This window comes from Carya illinoinensis, chromosome 11 (genome assembly GCF_018687715.1).
Source record: "Carya illinoinensis cultivar Pawnee chromosome 11, C.illinoinensisPawnee_v1, whole genome shotgun sequence".
NCBI lineage: Eukaryota > Viridiplantae > Streptophyta > Magnoliopsida > Fagales > Juglandaceae > Carya > Carya illinoinensis.
In genome coordinates, this window is record NC_056762.1 from 7,947,369 (window position 1) to 7,964,422 (window position 17,054).

General features: G+C 34.2%; 3 protein-coding genes across 4 annotated transcripts; 1 reads left to right on the plus strand and 2 right to left on the minus strand.

Annotated features, from left to right (window-relative positions):
• Window positions 1-407: 407 nt before the first annotated feature.
• Window positions 408-7,017, plus strand: LOC122281198 (microtubule-associated protein RP/EB family member 1B). Of its 2 annotated transcripts, none has more exons than XM_043092529.1 (9): window positions 408-926; window positions 2,820-2,888; window positions 3,017-3,103; window positions 4,000-4,106; window positions 4,234-4,376; window positions 4,497-4,630; window positions 5,007-5,120; window positions 5,819-5,978; window positions 6,748-7,017. In XM_043092529.1, the coding sequence occupies exons 1-8, from the start codon at window positions 819-821 to the stop codon at window positions 5,939-5,941; spliced, it is 885 nt and encodes a 294-aa protein (XP_042948463.1). In that variant the 5' UTR covers window positions 408-818; the 3' UTR covers window positions 5,942-5,978; window positions 6,748-7,017. The 2 variants fall into 2 exon arrangements, with proteins under 2 accessions (XP_042948463.1, XP_042948465.1); XM_043092531.1 differs by having other exon boundaries at window positions 412-926; window positions 4,497-4,573.
• A 1,317-nt stretch (window positions 7,018-8,334) lies between these two features.
• LOC122282726 (HVA22-like protein a) lies at window positions 8,335-10,910 on the minus strand. The gene is made up of 5 exons (XM_043094723.1): window positions 10,671-10,910; window positions 10,495-10,521; window positions 10,203-10,325; window positions 8,795-9,041; window positions 8,335-8,589 (listed from the first exon to the last, which is right to left on the minus strand). The coding sequence occupies exons 1-5, from the start codon at window positions 10,730-10,732 to the stop codon at window positions 8,551-8,553; spliced, it is 498 nt and encodes a 165-aa protein (XP_042950657.1). The 5' UTR covers window positions 10,733-10,910; the 3' UTR covers window positions 8,335-8,550.
• Window positions 10,911-12,794: 1,884 nt separating this feature from the next.
• LOC122282612 (transcription factor bHLH47) lies at window positions 12,795-16,841 on the minus strand. Its single transcript, XM_043094551.1, has 5 exons — window positions 16,567-16,841; window positions 15,889-15,992; window positions 14,437-14,555; window positions 14,103-14,230; window positions 12,795-13,875 (listed from the first exon to the last, which is right to left on the minus strand). Exons 2-5 carry the CDS (start codon window positions 15,960-15,962, stop codon window positions 13,420-13,422), a joined length of 777 nt encoding a protein of 258 aa, XP_042950485.1. The 5' UTR covers window positions 15,963-15,992; window positions 16,567-16,841; the 3' UTR covers window positions 12,795-13,419.
• Between the last annotated feature and the right edge of the window lie 213 nt (window positions 16,842-17,054).

Sequence of the window (17,054 nt, forward strand, 5' to 3'; positions counted from 1 at the left end):
ATGAAATGCTATATATACTTAAAATTTTATTTATACCTTTACTTATAAGATTCATTTTTTTAATTTTTTATTTTAATTTTAAATTTTATTATTTTTAATATATTAATAATTGACATATAAAAAGATAAATTTTTCTTAGTTACGTTTAACATTTTCCTATAAAACCCTTAAGGCTAGAGGAGGTGGGACGCCCTAATCCAATCTAACACATAAATCTAAACTATCGAGACATATATATATATATATATATATATATATATATATTATTTAATTAATTTCATATGGAAAGTCATTGTCAAAACTCAAAAAGTCAAAAGCTAATGAGATTGAACGTCATCAACATGTCATATAATTGGTAGGAACCAAACAAAAGTGGTGATCCACAGAAAGGACACACTACCCATTACCGAGTTGCATGATGTCCCACTGCTCACATCGCTTTGCATTTTGGATGGAGGATCGAAAGAAAGGTATCTATCTATCTGATGTTACAGATTAATAATAAATAAAACCAAAATTAACAAACGAACAATTCCTCGCACCATAATTTGTTTCTTCAACACTAAAGAACGAGAGGAAGGAAACTACTGGTTAGTGCCAGCAAGCCCGGCAGTCCTTTTATGTCCTTTCGGTTTCTTTCTCTTCAATCCCTCACCAATCAATTCCTCCTCCAAAGATTACGCTTTTATTGCTCCCCTTAATCCTCCCTCCTTCATAACATACACTCCATTTTTCATTTTCCCATCTCCATCTCCATCTTCGTGTCTCTGTCTCCGCCTCCATTATTGTGTGTATAAATTTTGTCGTGAGCATTTTCAATGGCCACGAATATTGGAATGATGGACAGCGGGTACTTTGTTGGGAGGAATGAGATACTGAATTGGATTAATAACAGGCTTCAGCTCGATCTCTCTCGCATTGAAGAGGTACGCTATTCCCATTTGTTCGTTCGTTATTCCCATTTATTAGGCACTGAGTAGGAATTTTGACATATATTTCTTTGAATAAGCAATTTTCTGGATATCAACATTCTTGAATTTGGGTTTCTTTGAATGATGAAATGCAAGGAGGGAAAAAAAAATTGGCGTTAGAACTCGTGTAAGCTGTACGCATTGAATTTGGTGCAATCTTTTGTTGTTGTTTGAATGCAATTTGATAACCCAGCTCGAGTTCTGGAAATATATGTGGTTCAGTTATGAGTTTCTTGTTCTCTACATACATAATATTGCCTTGAATTTCGTTTTTCTAATGTGGTTTTTTCTTTATTTCTTTTTATTTTTTGGCCCAAATGAAGTAGAAAATGTGTTTAGCAAATTATTGGTATACTTCTATACCTATGTTAAGTAATGATTAGGATGCCATACTCTGTACCTTTGAATTGTGTGCATACGACAACCTGTCTATTTGTTTTTTCATATATCGTTAAATGGATTATAAGTTGGCCATTGCGTAATTAGGTTTTGCTAATTATACAGTGAGAGCAACATTGGTGTGTGCATGTGTTAAAACAGGGGAAAAAGTGATTCTTTGGAAAAAGTTTTGGTATGCAATGAGTGATAATTTACATTAAAATTCAATTTACGTTCCCTGGATGTGTTGTTCCCCTTTCATTGAGCTGCCAATGGTATAGATGAATCTGATCTGAAGGGCCATATAATTCACAAAAAAAAAATCTATAAATAAAAAAATCCTGAATTCAAGATCAAGTTGCTAGGCTTGTTGATAGTTCTGAGCATTGCGTAAAGAATCGCTACTATTAAAATTTGCATGTACTACCATTGTAACTTTGTAAAGCAATGCATATTACCAATCTTTTGTTATTATAAATATCGGATTGAAACATGTTGCTTTTCTATGACATGCATTTTTGCATAATTCGACTGTTTAGAGTTTTCCTTAATGCATTTCTCCTTTTTATGCTTTAGTCTTCATGAAATGTGCACTAGGGCCGTGGAAAGGATACAAAAACGCTTTAAATGTAGATGAAAAGCTATCTATGGCACCCCTAAACATGTTGAGCTGTTTTATCTTCTTAATGAGTTTCAAAGATGAATTTCATTATTTTCTTGTTAATCAGCTGTAATGGTTTCTTTTTATAGTGTGACAAGCTGGATTGAATCAGTATAAAAAGTGGTGCTTATGCTTATTGACTGACTGTACATATGTATGTACATATATATACAATCAATGGTTAAACCTCCGCATTAGTCTTAAATAACTTAAGGCGAAAAATGAAGGAAACTTTTCTACCAACAATAGGGTTATTAGTTGCTGAGGAAAAATGAGGAGACTTTATTGCAAACCATAGCGGAAAAGAGGAATAGAGTAATAGATAAAGTCATAGAGGCAAAGAAGGCTAAGTTTTTAATCAAACCATAGACTAAGAAAAGCATGGTTGCCTACTTGCTAGTTTCTTCATAGGGTTCATGCTACTTGGCTACAATTCTGCAACCTTGACCCAAAAGTTAATCTGCATGTTATTGTCATGCCAAATGCGGAGTTAGAACATTTGTGACCCAGATTTAGAAAGGTAAGACTGCCTTTTCATGGCTAGTTTGGATACCTAAACCCAAACTATCTCATCTCATCTTATTTCATATAATCATTACAACTTTCCATACAAAATAAAATAAACGACTCAACTTTTTCAAATCCCAAAACAAAACTAATATTAAAAAATTATATTGTAAAAATATTTTATTCAATTTTTAACAAAATATCTCTTCTCATTTCATCTGAACTGTGTAACCAAACGAGTCAAACTTCTCTGATGAAATAGTCAACGAATTTTCTTTTCAACTGTGAATCCTTGTGGCTAGGCCGCATCTGGTGCTGTGCAATGTCAGATGCTTGATGCAACCTATCCTGGAGCTGTTCCAATGCACAAGGTGACAAACTGCCTCTTCTACTTTTTATTTGTTATTTTTTTTAAAAATTATTTTTCTCTGCAAATCATCTTTGAGTTAGTAATTTTACTTTTCGATTAGGCGTAACTAGATGACATTGCTATTTATAGGTGAATTTTGACGCGAAGACAGAATATGATATGATCCAAAATTATAAGGTTCTGCAGGAAGTATTCAACAAGTTGAAAATTGATAAGGTGATTTCATCCAACTGGTATAACTACTTTGCAATGTTTTTCATGCATGCATTTTGCCAGTTCTATTGTTTTACCAATTCCATTATCTTAAGGTGTTAAGTTTGTATTACTACATTCCTTTTGAGTTGTTTATCCTAAAGTCGGATCAACCATTAGAATGTCCCCATTTCTACCTGACCTTTTTATTTGAATAAAGTTGGAATGCAATTCCTGTCTGAAGTTCGGGATCAGGTTGGTTTGGGGTTAATAGAAGCCTAGTTCTACTGGATAAATGAGAAAGGAACTTGATATTTATTCTGGAATTAAGTGTCATAGAATAACCAATATCAACGGTAATCCACAAGACAATCTTTCACATTGGTGGTAGCCTCTTGGCCTGAATGTTGGGCTTATTGTTCCTCCAGTTTTAGAATTTCCTTCCACAATCATATGAGTTTGTTTCTAGGATTTTCCTTTCTGAAGTTGACACAAAACGACAAATAAATATGTACTTTTAGAGTAAATTCTCATTATCAACTGGTCTACAACTTCAGTACAATTGAATCGTTTTTAAGTCCCAATTTCTAGAAATGTAAAGAGTAGGATTTCTAAGATGAAACCTTCTATGTTTATATGAATGAGATTGTACTGAGGTAGGGACTCGTGCGTATATTCAAGCTAATGAAAGAGAAGGCAGAAAGAAATCTTCTTTTTGGTGCGAGTATTGATCAAAAAATAAAATAGATTACTCCACTAACCATTAGCTGTATAAGATAACCAGATAAAAAGGTGGAGTGCAAGGCTCAATTATGTTCTCACTAATAACTTATAATTAGGTGGGAAGTAGGATTAGCAAATGTCGTTGCTCAAGCCAGAAGTTCTATTTTCTTTTAATGCTAGTTTTTTCTGTATGACAGCATATTGAAGTCAACAGGCTAGTTAAAGGAAGACCTCTGGACAACTTGGAGTTCTTACAATGGCTGAAACGATACTGTGATTCTGTAAATGGTGGCATTATGAACGAGTATGCTACTTTCTTTTCAGTGTCATAATCCCTTCTCTGTTTTTAACAACTTTAAATGTTGCATCAATGTTATCATAATTCCTATTTTATTTTTCCCTGAACTTCAACACGCATTGTGTTCTTGTAGGAATTATAACCCTGTTGAGCGAAGGGGTAAGGGTGTGAAGGAGAGGAATCCTAAGGGTTCTCAGAAGCATCCAAAATCACTGCAAACAAACAATATGGACAATCCTGGTTCTGATGACACAAGTGGTCTCGATAAGGCCTTGGGTGAGATTTAAGCTTTTCATCCTCTCTGCAAACAAACAATATGCACTCTGAACTTGTGCCTGATATTTGACATTTTAAGCTTTTCATCCTTCCCATTGTTGTTTTTGCTTGTTGGTGTAGGCTTCAGGCAAGGAAAGAAATATGCAGCAGGAGGTCGAGCAAATTCTTCCAGGGAGGTTCAGGCTTTGTCTGAGGAGGTAATGAATGGCATTATGTCAAAAGGATGGCAGTCCATCACTTTAGATAGCACAAAGGTAGTAAGAGGATGATGCACTAGTTCTTTTGTTTTGACTTTTTGAAATTTCTCTGGACCAAGTGCCCCGTTTGTTTTAGCCATGGTTCTATCCATGATGCATGCTCTCTCTCTCTCTCTCTCTCTCTCTCTCTCACACACACACACACACGGGCACACACACACACACGCACACAGGTTTTATGATTGACATAATGAAATAGTTTGCCTTCTGGAGTTGGATAGTATCAACTGCTTTCCATTTCTCTTATTGCTTTTTTTACCACTGCCCACAAATAGGAAAAAAAAAATAAAAACATATATTGTGGTCTGGCTGGCAGCGCTTCTAAAAGTTGATTCCTTATGTGGTTTGTTGTTATAATGCTTTTGTCATACAGATTGCTGGTCTTAAGCTCTCAGTCGATCTTTTGGAAAAAGAAAGAGACTTTTACTTTGCAAAATTAAGGGATATAGAGGTTCTCTGTCAGAGTCCTGAACTAGAGAATCTCCCAGTAAGTTTTTTTAGATTATTGTACTCATGGATTCAATACTTGTTGGAAGTTTGCCTTTTAGCATATTTATTTTGCTAGTGCTAGGTACATCTTGTTCTATTCATATGATTTACCTACAATGCCTTCTTCCTCATTTGACTCCCAGCATATTTAAGGATTATGAAGGAATCTATGGCCACCATGAAAATGTTCCAAAGAAAAATTATCCTAATGTAGGTTTGTTTTTGGCCTGGAGATTTGAATCCTTTGCTAGGAGTTTCTTTTGTAACCGACTATCGATTTGAGCTGATTGTGATCATGCCTTTTATGGGCTCGAGATGGAGCCACGTTGGTTTATTTTTCACATGAGCTAGGGGGACAATAAAAAAAAACTGTCAAGTTTGGGAGCATAATAACTATGGCAGGAGTTTACCCTTCTCTGTCAATAATCCCTGAGTTTCTCTCATTTTCTTGGCAGTACCTTCTTGTATCAACAAGAGTTCTGCCATGTGAATGTCTTTGTGAGTATTTGCATATGAATGCATTTAAGCTGCCCTCATTCTTCCTTTACCTCTTAGGTTTTATCCAAAGAGGTGAAGATCAGTCACATAATATACTTACAGGTTTATGTGTTTTATTGGTATGACCTGGATCAAATATAATTAGACGTGATTACATGGTTTAGTGGATAATTAATGCATTTACTTCAATTTTGGCAGATGTCTGTCGCAATTAAAATGATATTGTATGCTGCCGATGCAAAGGAATCTGCACTTGCCCAAGCTGAGGATTACCTCACACAGTTTACAAATGCTGAAGCTAAAGCAGAAAATGATGCCTAGGTTTGTCGACTGACAAAGGAGGCCTTGCTTGTAAAAAGTAAGACTCTTTTCTGAGTCTTCTGGCAGGACAAGCCCATTGCTTCACTTTATCATGAGATGCTAGTGATCTTTAACTTTGCGTCATCTACTAAATAATAAAACATTGATCCTTCTTTATGTCCACTTGTCTCGGTTAGAAAGATGGCAGAAATTGGGAAAATGACTAATCTAGTATCATTAGCCAAAATACCTAAATTTTACCAATAGCTACATAAAATTTCCATAGGTTCCCTTTGGATATAAAAACTTGGATTTGGATTTCAAATCAACCATAATTTCAAATCCAAGATTTTAAAAAGCTTAAAAGGTTGTTTGATTTTTGTGCAAATCCTAATCCAAATTTTAGTAAATAATCCAAATCTATTATTTGGATTTCAAAAGACCTAAATCTTTACCTTCTCAAATCCATCTATCCAAACACACTATACTGGTATTCTAGACAGTTCATAAGAATCACCAATACTATGTTCATGCCCTCTGACTTCTCATTGTATTGCATAAATGTTCTTCTTCTCATTGTATTGCATAAATGTTCTTTCTTTTTTGGAGTTGTATCTATAGCGAAGATTTCATATCCAGTATTGTTGAGACTTGTTTTTTTGCCACAAGCAGCATTTACCTTTGCACTGACTATACTTGTGATTGTCCAGAGTAAATTCTTTTAAATTCTGATTTAGCTACCTATTGTAAAGTCTATCCATTTGATTAATGATATAAACAATGGCTACCATCTAGTAACAGTACAGAGGCATTTTCTTGTTTTCTAGATCGTGTGACATAATCAACGTGACATCATCTCTCCGTGGTCATCATTTTGGTACTTTCTTATGAAGTATGGAGATTACATCGTCTTGCGTTGACTGGAATTCTAGTGGTGTTGGCCTTGGTTTTTTACAGTTGTTTTTGGGTTTTCTTTTGAGACACTGATTTGTCTAGTTCTATATTTATACTTTTCTTTTATTATTCAAAGTTGTCAAATTTATGTTATAAATTTTCTGTAACTCATGCTGGAAATGGATGTGACCTCTTTGCAAGAATCATTGGCATTGTGCCATCCAGGATTCAACTCATATTTGAGACCATTAGGCACTTATGTCTTAATTGTTGCAATCAGGTGCAAGCCTTGCATAATTTCCTGAAAGCAAGGATGCTTTATGCCAGATGAAAAATAAGCTTAGCGTATCATATGCTGAGAAAACTAGGTCCTGAGTAAATAAAAACAAAGTTCTTGGATTGTTGTGGACCAAAATTACAATGATTTGTTACCTATTGGAAGGAATCCTACATATCATTACGCTCACATCATATGTATCGTGCATTGCCGTATAAATATCTCAAATATATACATACCATGAACTATCTATTACAAGTTTTTCATAGGATCAAATGATTATCGAGCTGAAAAGGCCGAAACACCTAGAAAAACATCCTGAGATTTTGAGTTAAATGAACGAGTGATTGACCAAAGTCACTAGTTTTGTCAAAGTCAAGATGCAAATACTATTTTATACCGATTGATATGGCATGCTTCCATTCCAATTGTCTTTGGTGTGTTAATAAAAGGACTTACAAATAAGTTTTTTTTTTTTTTCCTGATTAATGATTAATATGGAAAGTACGAAAAGTACTCTAATAATTCCAGCCAAGTGAGCTGTCTCCTTCAAAACTTTGGGCATCCCATTGTTTGCATTTACTAAAGTGAGGAATACCACCTTATCATCATCTATGTGAGTATATACATTATTGAAGGCAATAATCCACTTTATCATCATAAAAAAAAAGGTAATCCCCAACAACAAAGTTACAACTGAGAATAAGCACTCAATAAAAGAAAGTTGGAATTTGACGACTAACATAAAGAAATGAGAATCATTATGCTGGGTAGAAAGCAAAGCCAAAAGCAATCCTAATCGATTGAAAGATTTTAGGAGAAAACAGGGAAAGTGTAACCTAGACGATTATATGAAGACATTAAGTTTCTTTAATAATTTCAATCCCCGTCTTTCCTCGAACGATCCTTTATGTATATCAAGACAAAGTTCATCTGACAGTTCATGAACAAAATATGATGGTTCTATAAGGGAAACAGAGGACCATATTTACATTGACAAAATATTGGGTCAAATACCCATTTAACAAAAATGTAAGATTTGGTATCTGAGTTAAGATGGTATTGCAGGCAGGTTTACTGCTGTCAACCAAATGTAATTGTAATCAAACTCAGCCTATTATAAGCTGGGAAATATCTCTCAAAATACTGAAATGGTGCATCAAATTCATGCTCTGGTATAAAACCAAGAACAACCGAATCAACATGGAAGTCAAAGATTTTGATGCATGCGAAGGAATAAAAGTGATGCAAACTTTTGCTAATTACATATAGTAAAGTAGGAACATTTGCTATTTTTTACAAATACCACAGATCGTTTCAAATAAGAATACAAAAACCGAGGGCTAACCACAAAAAGAAAAACTCTAGTAACAGTGCATCCTTTTCTTCATAAGAAACTAGATGGTGGAAAACGTGCTGACAGCTACAAGGCTCAATATCTATAGTCCTCTTCATTGGTTTAGTAAACTTCACTCCTCCTGGCCCTGGACTTGTCAGCCTGCAGAACAAGATAAAAGATTAAATAGCCAGCTCCCTAAAAACATTAGTTATTACTTGCTGATAATGTAATGTTTGTAAACTATCCAATCAGTGGGCAGTTCCCATGCTCTTCCTATATCGCCCAGAGGGGGACTTGATTTACCAATAAACTCTTAAAAGGCATTTGTAAACACAACATTCTCCTAATATAATAGGCTAAATACCTTGTTAATCATATTCTGAAATGCTTCTGTCCCATTATCAGCAATATACTGCTCTGCAGCAGTTAGAATGTCATCTGGCTTACTGAAGATATCCTTCTTCCCAGGGACATACCATATGTTTATAGACTGCTGCGAACTGATAAAGAAAGGTCTCACATAATGATCATAAACATATGCAGCACCGCTGAAGTAAGGGATGACCAACCAGCAGGTCAAGATTAGCTTTGCATATGGCCAGATGGGAATCCTGCCACAGAAATTTAGAAAATTCCAGCACAAGCTAAGTAATCCCTAACAGAGCTCTATGCACAAAAATCACACACAGCATCACTGTTTTTCTATTTTTGTCCTCGTTGGTATGACTTGAAGTTAGGACATACACATAGCAGCCTTGACCCATTCTTTAGCCCTTAAGCCAAAGCCCAAAGACAACATTCTGCAGGTCAGTAGCAACGTTCACCCGAGGTTCTAAATTTAAGCCCTCAAGCTATGAGCTTAATTGCAACGTCCTCTATCATTAAAGTCTTCCAATTTTTGTTATATTTAACCTTAAATCACATGCTTATCACATTATCACATCATCAAATACTTAATTTGTGATCACATGATAAGCAGTTGAACATAAGGTCAAATATGCCGGGTTTGGGAACATCTTGCCAGTAATTAATCAGACAGCTTAAAGAGTTGATCCCAAATTACAACTGAGATACCAAAAGGGTCAGATGCACCAAGTTCAACACCCATATTTTCCACATGTTGGAAAATAGTAGATAGATTTTCCTCTTTCTTTTTTCTTATCACAAGTAATGAAAATATGGTGCATAGATTTTCCAAGTTTCAATTGCTTTACAAAATAACAAAACAACTGTGGGGCAATCGCAACGCATGAATATGTGTGTGAGTATTTCACCGAGTTGAATGGCAATTCAAGCATAATATAAACTCATTGTAATTGAAAGACCGAGAACATTCCAAGCAAAGTCCAAGTATATAGAGTGATATAACCCCAAGGGGTTGGCCCAAGTGGTGAAGGCCTTGGTCTTGGGGTCTCATTCCCTTCAAGGTCCAAGGTTCAACACCTCATGGGTGCAAACAATCCTTTGGGGCCACCCCCGGTGAAAAGCCAGCGATTTAACCAGTTCCGTGTAGAGAAACTTCCGAGGGTGCGGTGCACGGGACCGGGGTTTATTCTGCAGGGGTGGGTCCAAAGGGCCCTGCCTTGGAGAGGTCCCCGACATCCAAAAATATATATATATATATATATATATAGAGTGATACGAAAAACTAACCATTCTAGCACTTGAATCTCAAATTAAACATAAGCCATAGTCGATGAAATTCCCGCCTCTCAACCAATAAAGGACAAGGCAAAAGGAAAACAAGCAAGCTAATTATATTGCTGTCTCACCATTCAATGACTATGGCAAAGGTGAGTTCGAATAGGGTGATCAGGGAGTAGAGAACCCAATAAGTAAGCCATTGCTGATCATCGACAGGAGATTTAGTTTCAATTGCCCTAATTGAGGCATATCTGTCGAATAACACGAAAAACACAAATTTATTATAATATTTAACACTACTCATCGCAGAAAATCTAAGCTAACCAAAAAAAAAATGAAGAGAGAGAGAGAGAGAGAGAGAGAGAGAGAGAGAGAGAGGACAAACGAAGAGAAAAGAAAAAGAGCCAGAATCCCACTTACAGAGGATAAACAAGGCTAACCACAGGCCTGCGAATGAAACCAATGAATAAATTAGTGAAGAATAAAAAAATCAACAGTTACCACATTAAGCTAATAATTTATTTCCCCTTCTTTCTATTTTGAGTTAACAAAGTAAATTGGTAAAGTAGGTAAAATAGCGAAGAAGGAAGGCATACCAAGCAAGAATATCAAAATTCTTGAGAAGAACCTTGAAGAAACCAGCAGCCCCAGATCCCATTTCGGTCTCAGATCCCTCAACGCGTTATCTCTGTCTTCTTCCTTAGTTCTGGTCTCAAATCACTCTCCACTGCAGCCCAGTGAGGACTGCTTCTGTCTACTTTAAAAGGCTCTGAAGAGAGAGAGAGTGCGTGTAGAGCGTCTGAGGTGTCAGAAATAAGAGCAGACACATGCATGAAAAGTAGAAGTTGGAAGGAATCCTCCGACTGTTGCAACAAAGTCGGGGGTTAATAATTGTCTGAATCGGTAACCACTAAGCAACTCTATGGATTATCTAAAGATAAAAAGATATTTTTGGTGAATATAAAAGAATTTAATTTTTAATTATTATAAACTTTTATATTGAAATAGTTATTTTTTTATTATATAATAATAAAATAATATATAATAAATTTAATTTTAATTATTCACATCAAATTTTTATATTGTATTATCGATTTATTCATTATATAATAATAAATAATTAATAATCAAAAAAATATTTAATTTTTTTAATTATTAATTTATTTTATTTTATCATATTTTACTATTTTATTTATAACTAATCATATTTTAATTAAATTAATAATTATGAATAATATGAAGTAATAAAATAAATATTTACTCCTTAAATAATAACAAGTAAATTTGATTTTACTTTTACATATACTGTAACTCAAAATATATAAAATCATAGTTTACATACTATCTCATGATTTTATATTTCACCATTCTATTCAAAATTTATTTTTACAATTATCTATCTATTAGTTAAAATAATAATAAAATTTTAATAATTTAATAATATTTTTTTAATATTTTAAAATTTTACCAATTATATATTAATTATCATTAATTAATAATTAAATTATAATAAAAATATAATTAATAGAGACAAACGGTAAAAATCCTAACAAAATAATATAGAGATAAATTGTAAAAATCTTAATTATAATTAACAAATAATTGGTAGATACAACAGGTAAAAATCCTAATTAATAAGTAAAAGATGCACGAGGGAGGTAGCTTTTTGAAAGGATTTTGAGAAAAAGAAGATGAGTAAACTACACTTTTACTACCTGTTTTTTACTTTAGTGTATTTAAAACTTTTATTTTTTTATTTTAAATATTTTTTTAACATCCTTAATAATTAAGAAAAATTTTTAAAAATATATAATTTCACTAACCATTAAATAAAATTAAAAAAAAAAAAGAATAGTAAGCAAATAATAAGAAGTATTAATCCAATGAGAGTGCTCTGCCTATTTCAATATCACAGAATTGCCACTCTCCCTCTCTCCACCATATTCTGCTTTTACAAGTTTTACGTCATTTAGGAAGTGAAATGATAAGAGCATTTTGTAAATACTAAATAATTTGTAGATAATAGTGAAATAATTCAAATTATGATGTTTGATTGGATTTTGGTAAAAAAAAAAAGATAGAAAAAATTAAATAAAAATATTATAAAATTAAAATGTTGTCAGAATATATTTTTTAATATTATTTTTATTTTAAAATTTTAAAAAATATTCTTGTCTTTTGTTTAAAATTTTAGATAAATTGTACTGATTAGATGAAAAAATTGAATATTTGAAATTAAAAAATATTTTTTGAATGATGTTTAGATAAAAAATTAAAAACTTTTTTTAGATGAGATGAGATTATTTCACTTCCCAAACAAGTCCTTAGAGCCATTATTCATGTGTTATAATTTATGTCAAAACAATCAAAATCTCATTTCCATATTTCTCTTTCAACCATGCCTTTACACTCAAATTTCTTCATTAAAATTGCATAAAACAATCACATTCATCTTTACTCATACATTTGCTCTTTTTCCAAGATTTTATTATATGATTTGGTTCATATTTAAGGGGTTTTCATTTTTTATTTTTTTTTAAAAACATCTTAAAAACCGTTGCATTGATAAGGAACCTTGAAGATTTCACAATCGATAAAAATCTTTTATACAATTAAGTTTCAATTCCAGTGTAAATGCATCCGCAATCATACAAATCACGTAAATCATTGAAAATATCCGAAAATAACCCGTTCTGACAATATAATTAATCACATATTAATTAGGTGAAAATGTATGGTATAAGACTTCCTTATAGCATTTCTAAAAAATTAATGGTCCTACGCTTAAGCCAAATCCTTTCTTTTCTTGTACAAGTGGCAAATGTGTGAGAAGAGAAAAATGCAAGAATTCTCCATTTGCCTTGAGGGTTGGAAATGGATCAATAGACTAAGACTTTTCATGAATCAAGTTAGTCTACCCAACTATAAAGTTGTTTCTGATTGCTATGCATTGGTTACCAACCAGGCAACCACCACCCGTCTTGCCTACACTACACATTAATGATCAAACATCGGCCAATTCACTCGAGGAACCCTACATTAATCACCCTTGTCTATATTGATACATAACCCTCCAAATGGGTATCACCAATTGACTTAGGTACAATTTTCTGTACCAAACATTCTCTACAATTTGAAGAGTGAGATACAATATGTAGATTCCACAATATTTGATGTTGAGGTCTACACCGTCCATAAACATCATTTAATACCATGTAATCCACATATTGTATCTTATCTCTCCGAATTGTAGAAAGCGTTTGGAACAGACTATTGTAGAAAATCTTCATCCGCGAAAATTCGGTCATGAAATTCACAGCTTCATATTAGTGAGCAGGAGAAGGTTTAAATGTTCTCGGCATCACCTTCCCCTATAGTGCCAACCTTGGGGTTGCTACTACTTAGATGAAACCCTTTCCTTACTGTTGGCTGCTCCGCAATAAGTTCGGATGGCCACAAATCTGCTGGAGTGGGATATCTGGCATGTGGTTTACTCACATTTGAGTTAGGCTTAGATGTCAGTTGGGAAACATCAGACAATAAATAAGCTTGGGGATCCGGATGGATGGGGAGGACAAAGACCGCAGGTGACCCCTGCATTGAGGCTTCTGCAGCACGCAGTTTGAGACAGTTTGCTGGAAGATGTGATGTGAGTTCCAGTTGCGAATATTCATCAGGAGGTGGTGCATTTAGGTCAGGTTTCGACTGGGCAACCCTGGCTTCTAGCTCGCTCTGCAGTTTCTCAATCTGATTTTCTAGGGCAGATTTTTCCTCCCTCAGCTCATTCTTCTCACTGGTCATCTGCTCAAGACAACTTGACTTTAATATAGGCAATGAAAGCAATTCAACAAATATATGCTTCTTGTTATTTCATTTTCTAATTTAAGTAACAAGAAAAAACAAATAAAAATTCTAAAGCCTACTTGAATGGAAGAAATTATGCTGCTACCATTGTTTAAACTGGAAAACCACAGACACAAGATAAGACTATTTACCATAGATTAATTAAAGAATATCAAGAGCCTTACATAGTGAGATTCGGAAAAGAGAGATGCATTCTCCTTCTTTAGGCACTCAATCTGGCCTACCAAGTCCTTTAATAGTCGTGTAGCTTCATTCAATATAGACGCCTTTCCATTGTTCTGCTGGCTCAGTTCTGCATGATAATTTTTTAACATTAGATATGATCTGTCACCATGATCCATCAGCATTTAAAAGATGACCAATGTTTATAAAGTCAAAACCAAAAAAGTAACAAGATTATAAGGTTGATCAATATAAGATTTTGACAGCGGGCTTCTATGAATCTAAAACATTAGTAGGTGGCAGAGCAATATTGCCATTAAAAGGAACAGAGATTACCAAGAACATTGGCCAGGTTAAAAAAAAGATCATTCAAATGCTCCCGCTTCAATTTCTCCCTCTCTGACTTTTGTACTCTTTTTGGAACTTTACCCTTGTTCTTTTTGCCAGGACAAGCCCTGCACCACAAACAACTTTAAGGAATCCAAACAAGGTTTCCCTACCTAATTTTCACCCATATAAAAAAATCCACGTGCAACTGCTTAAATGTACCATAACCTACTAGTCTCAAGAACTTAACATGCACACTATTTATTGCCAGAACCAGTGTTTCTAAGGCAAATTGCTAAGCATTTAGCATCTGTAAGTCACATCAGGGTTGGCAAAAACTGCAAACCATTATGATTGATGCATGTAGGAATGCGGCAAAAATTATATTCCCAATTATGTATAACAATGCAGCCAAGTGCAGCTCAGGTGGGCTTCATCAACAAAACTATCAAGGAACCCATAAATTAAAGGGTCGTGGAAGAAATAAAATGCAAAATAGAAACTAGCAAATACATAAAAGGAAAGAGACAAGGACTGAAAGGTGGTAACAATGATATGGACAAAAAAAGAAAAGAAAAAAGGGCTTCCCTACATTTCGTAAAGAAACAAAACTGAGCTACAATATGAATCATGGCTTGACATGAAAAGCTGAATGCAAAAAGTTTGAAGTAATCCAAAGAGGAATCTAGGCCAACATAACATCAAATAAACCCCATTCTAAAATGAATTCCACACCCCTTTTTTTATAAGCAAAGAATTCCACATATCTAAACATGATTTACCCTGTAATCTTCTTCTTACTTCCTTGACACCAATCATATAGATGTATTCAAGGTAAACTACTACTTCATATTATCGAATTTTTCTATTAAAGCATCTCGAGAGTTCCATTTTGATTAACATAAGCTACAAACCTCTCATCTGAAACATGCCTTGAAGATTTCCCTGCAGTATTTGGAGATAAAAAGATAACCCACTCATTTATCAAAATTATTAATGTCACCTACTTAATTGTTCCAGGACTCTAGCTCAAATGGCACCTCCTTGACCCATTAGAATGGGATGGAGGGAGAAATCATAGATTCAAGAACCAGTGTAAGTGCTAAAATCTTTATTTCATAGCTTTTGTTCTGGGGAGCAGGAGCTTTATGGGAGCACCACAAAGTCAAGTTCTATTGTTTTTACTTTAGTAAATTCATGTGTGGTCATTTGTAAGGCATACCTGTCCCATAGCATCACTCTCCTAAACTCTTTATCCAATTTGGAAGCTATGCATTTTGTACTTAAATCGCATTGCAATCAACAGTATCGACTGTACTTTGCCTCTTGTAATGCATTCTTTTAAATGGTAACTTCGTGTTTCAGATGCAATAATTAATACTACAGAAATCGAGCAATACATGAACTACATAGTTAGAATGATACTCAGCCATTCAACAAAGTGGGTCTATAAGCAATGACCTGTTCATAGACTCCTCCTCCACGACATTAACTTCGTCAACCATTGGACTGTAAACCTCTGAATCCATGCTCATCTCAATTGATTAAACTCCAATAGAGATCCACTACAATAACAGATAGTAAAAATTCAAACTCTATCTTCTTATTAACGTGGATAAAAACTGGGAAAAAAAATAGAAAAGGAGGCAATCAATTAGTTTTTTTTTTTTCTTTTGCCACACCCAACACGAATTCGCTTTTTTTCTTTTGCCACACCCAACACGAATTCGCTATTCTACAGTAGCTGCATCAAACAATAGTCCGGGAATGAATACTTGTTTATTTTCAAAACGTTGGTTTGGTGTTCCTTTATTCGATCAGATTCTATCTGATTTCCTGTGTTTTTTTTGGACAAAAAAAGAGAAGGAAAGAATAAAAACAAACGAACTTCTTTTTATTGCTTGGTTTAGTTAAACAAATGGATGTACAAGACTGGATTTATTCGAATCCTAGATATTCTTGATGAACGAAAAGATCTAAAAAGATTATCATGTTCCCGCACAATTTCATGGCAACAAAACTGGGCATTGATAGAAACCAATAAATGAAATCACAAACCAAGCCAACAAGTTAAGAGAAAAAAGGAAGTACGTAAAATAAGCGTCGATCAAACAAAAGGCCAAAAGAGATAATCCTCACCGTTTACACCTATAGCTCCAAATCAAAAACCCCAGCAACAAGCCTACCGCAAACAATTCTCGTATTCTACAAGCAAACAGTCCCTAACGAAGCTTTTAGACTCGGAAGAAAGAGAGAAGAAAAATAGAAGAACTTCAGAGAGATTAGGAGAGAGAAATCGTTGAATTTAGAAGGAAATTTAGGGCTTTTGGACACAGACAGAGGGGGAGAGAGAGAGAGAGAGAGAGAGAGAGAGGGAGAAAACTTCTGAAACAGTGTGCAGGGAAGAACAAGGCACGAGAGTGCGCGTGTCGAGAAGCTGCCACTTGGTTGATTTGACACCCCGGTCGTGCCCTCTTGACAGCCCCACGTGACACAATAAAACTTAAAATTAAAAGAAAAAGAGTTTAAAAAAAATAATATTTATAATTTTAAGATGTCTTAATTTTGTAGATTTTTTTTTATAAAAAAACTGGATAAAGACTTGTATAAAAAATATTTTTTTAATG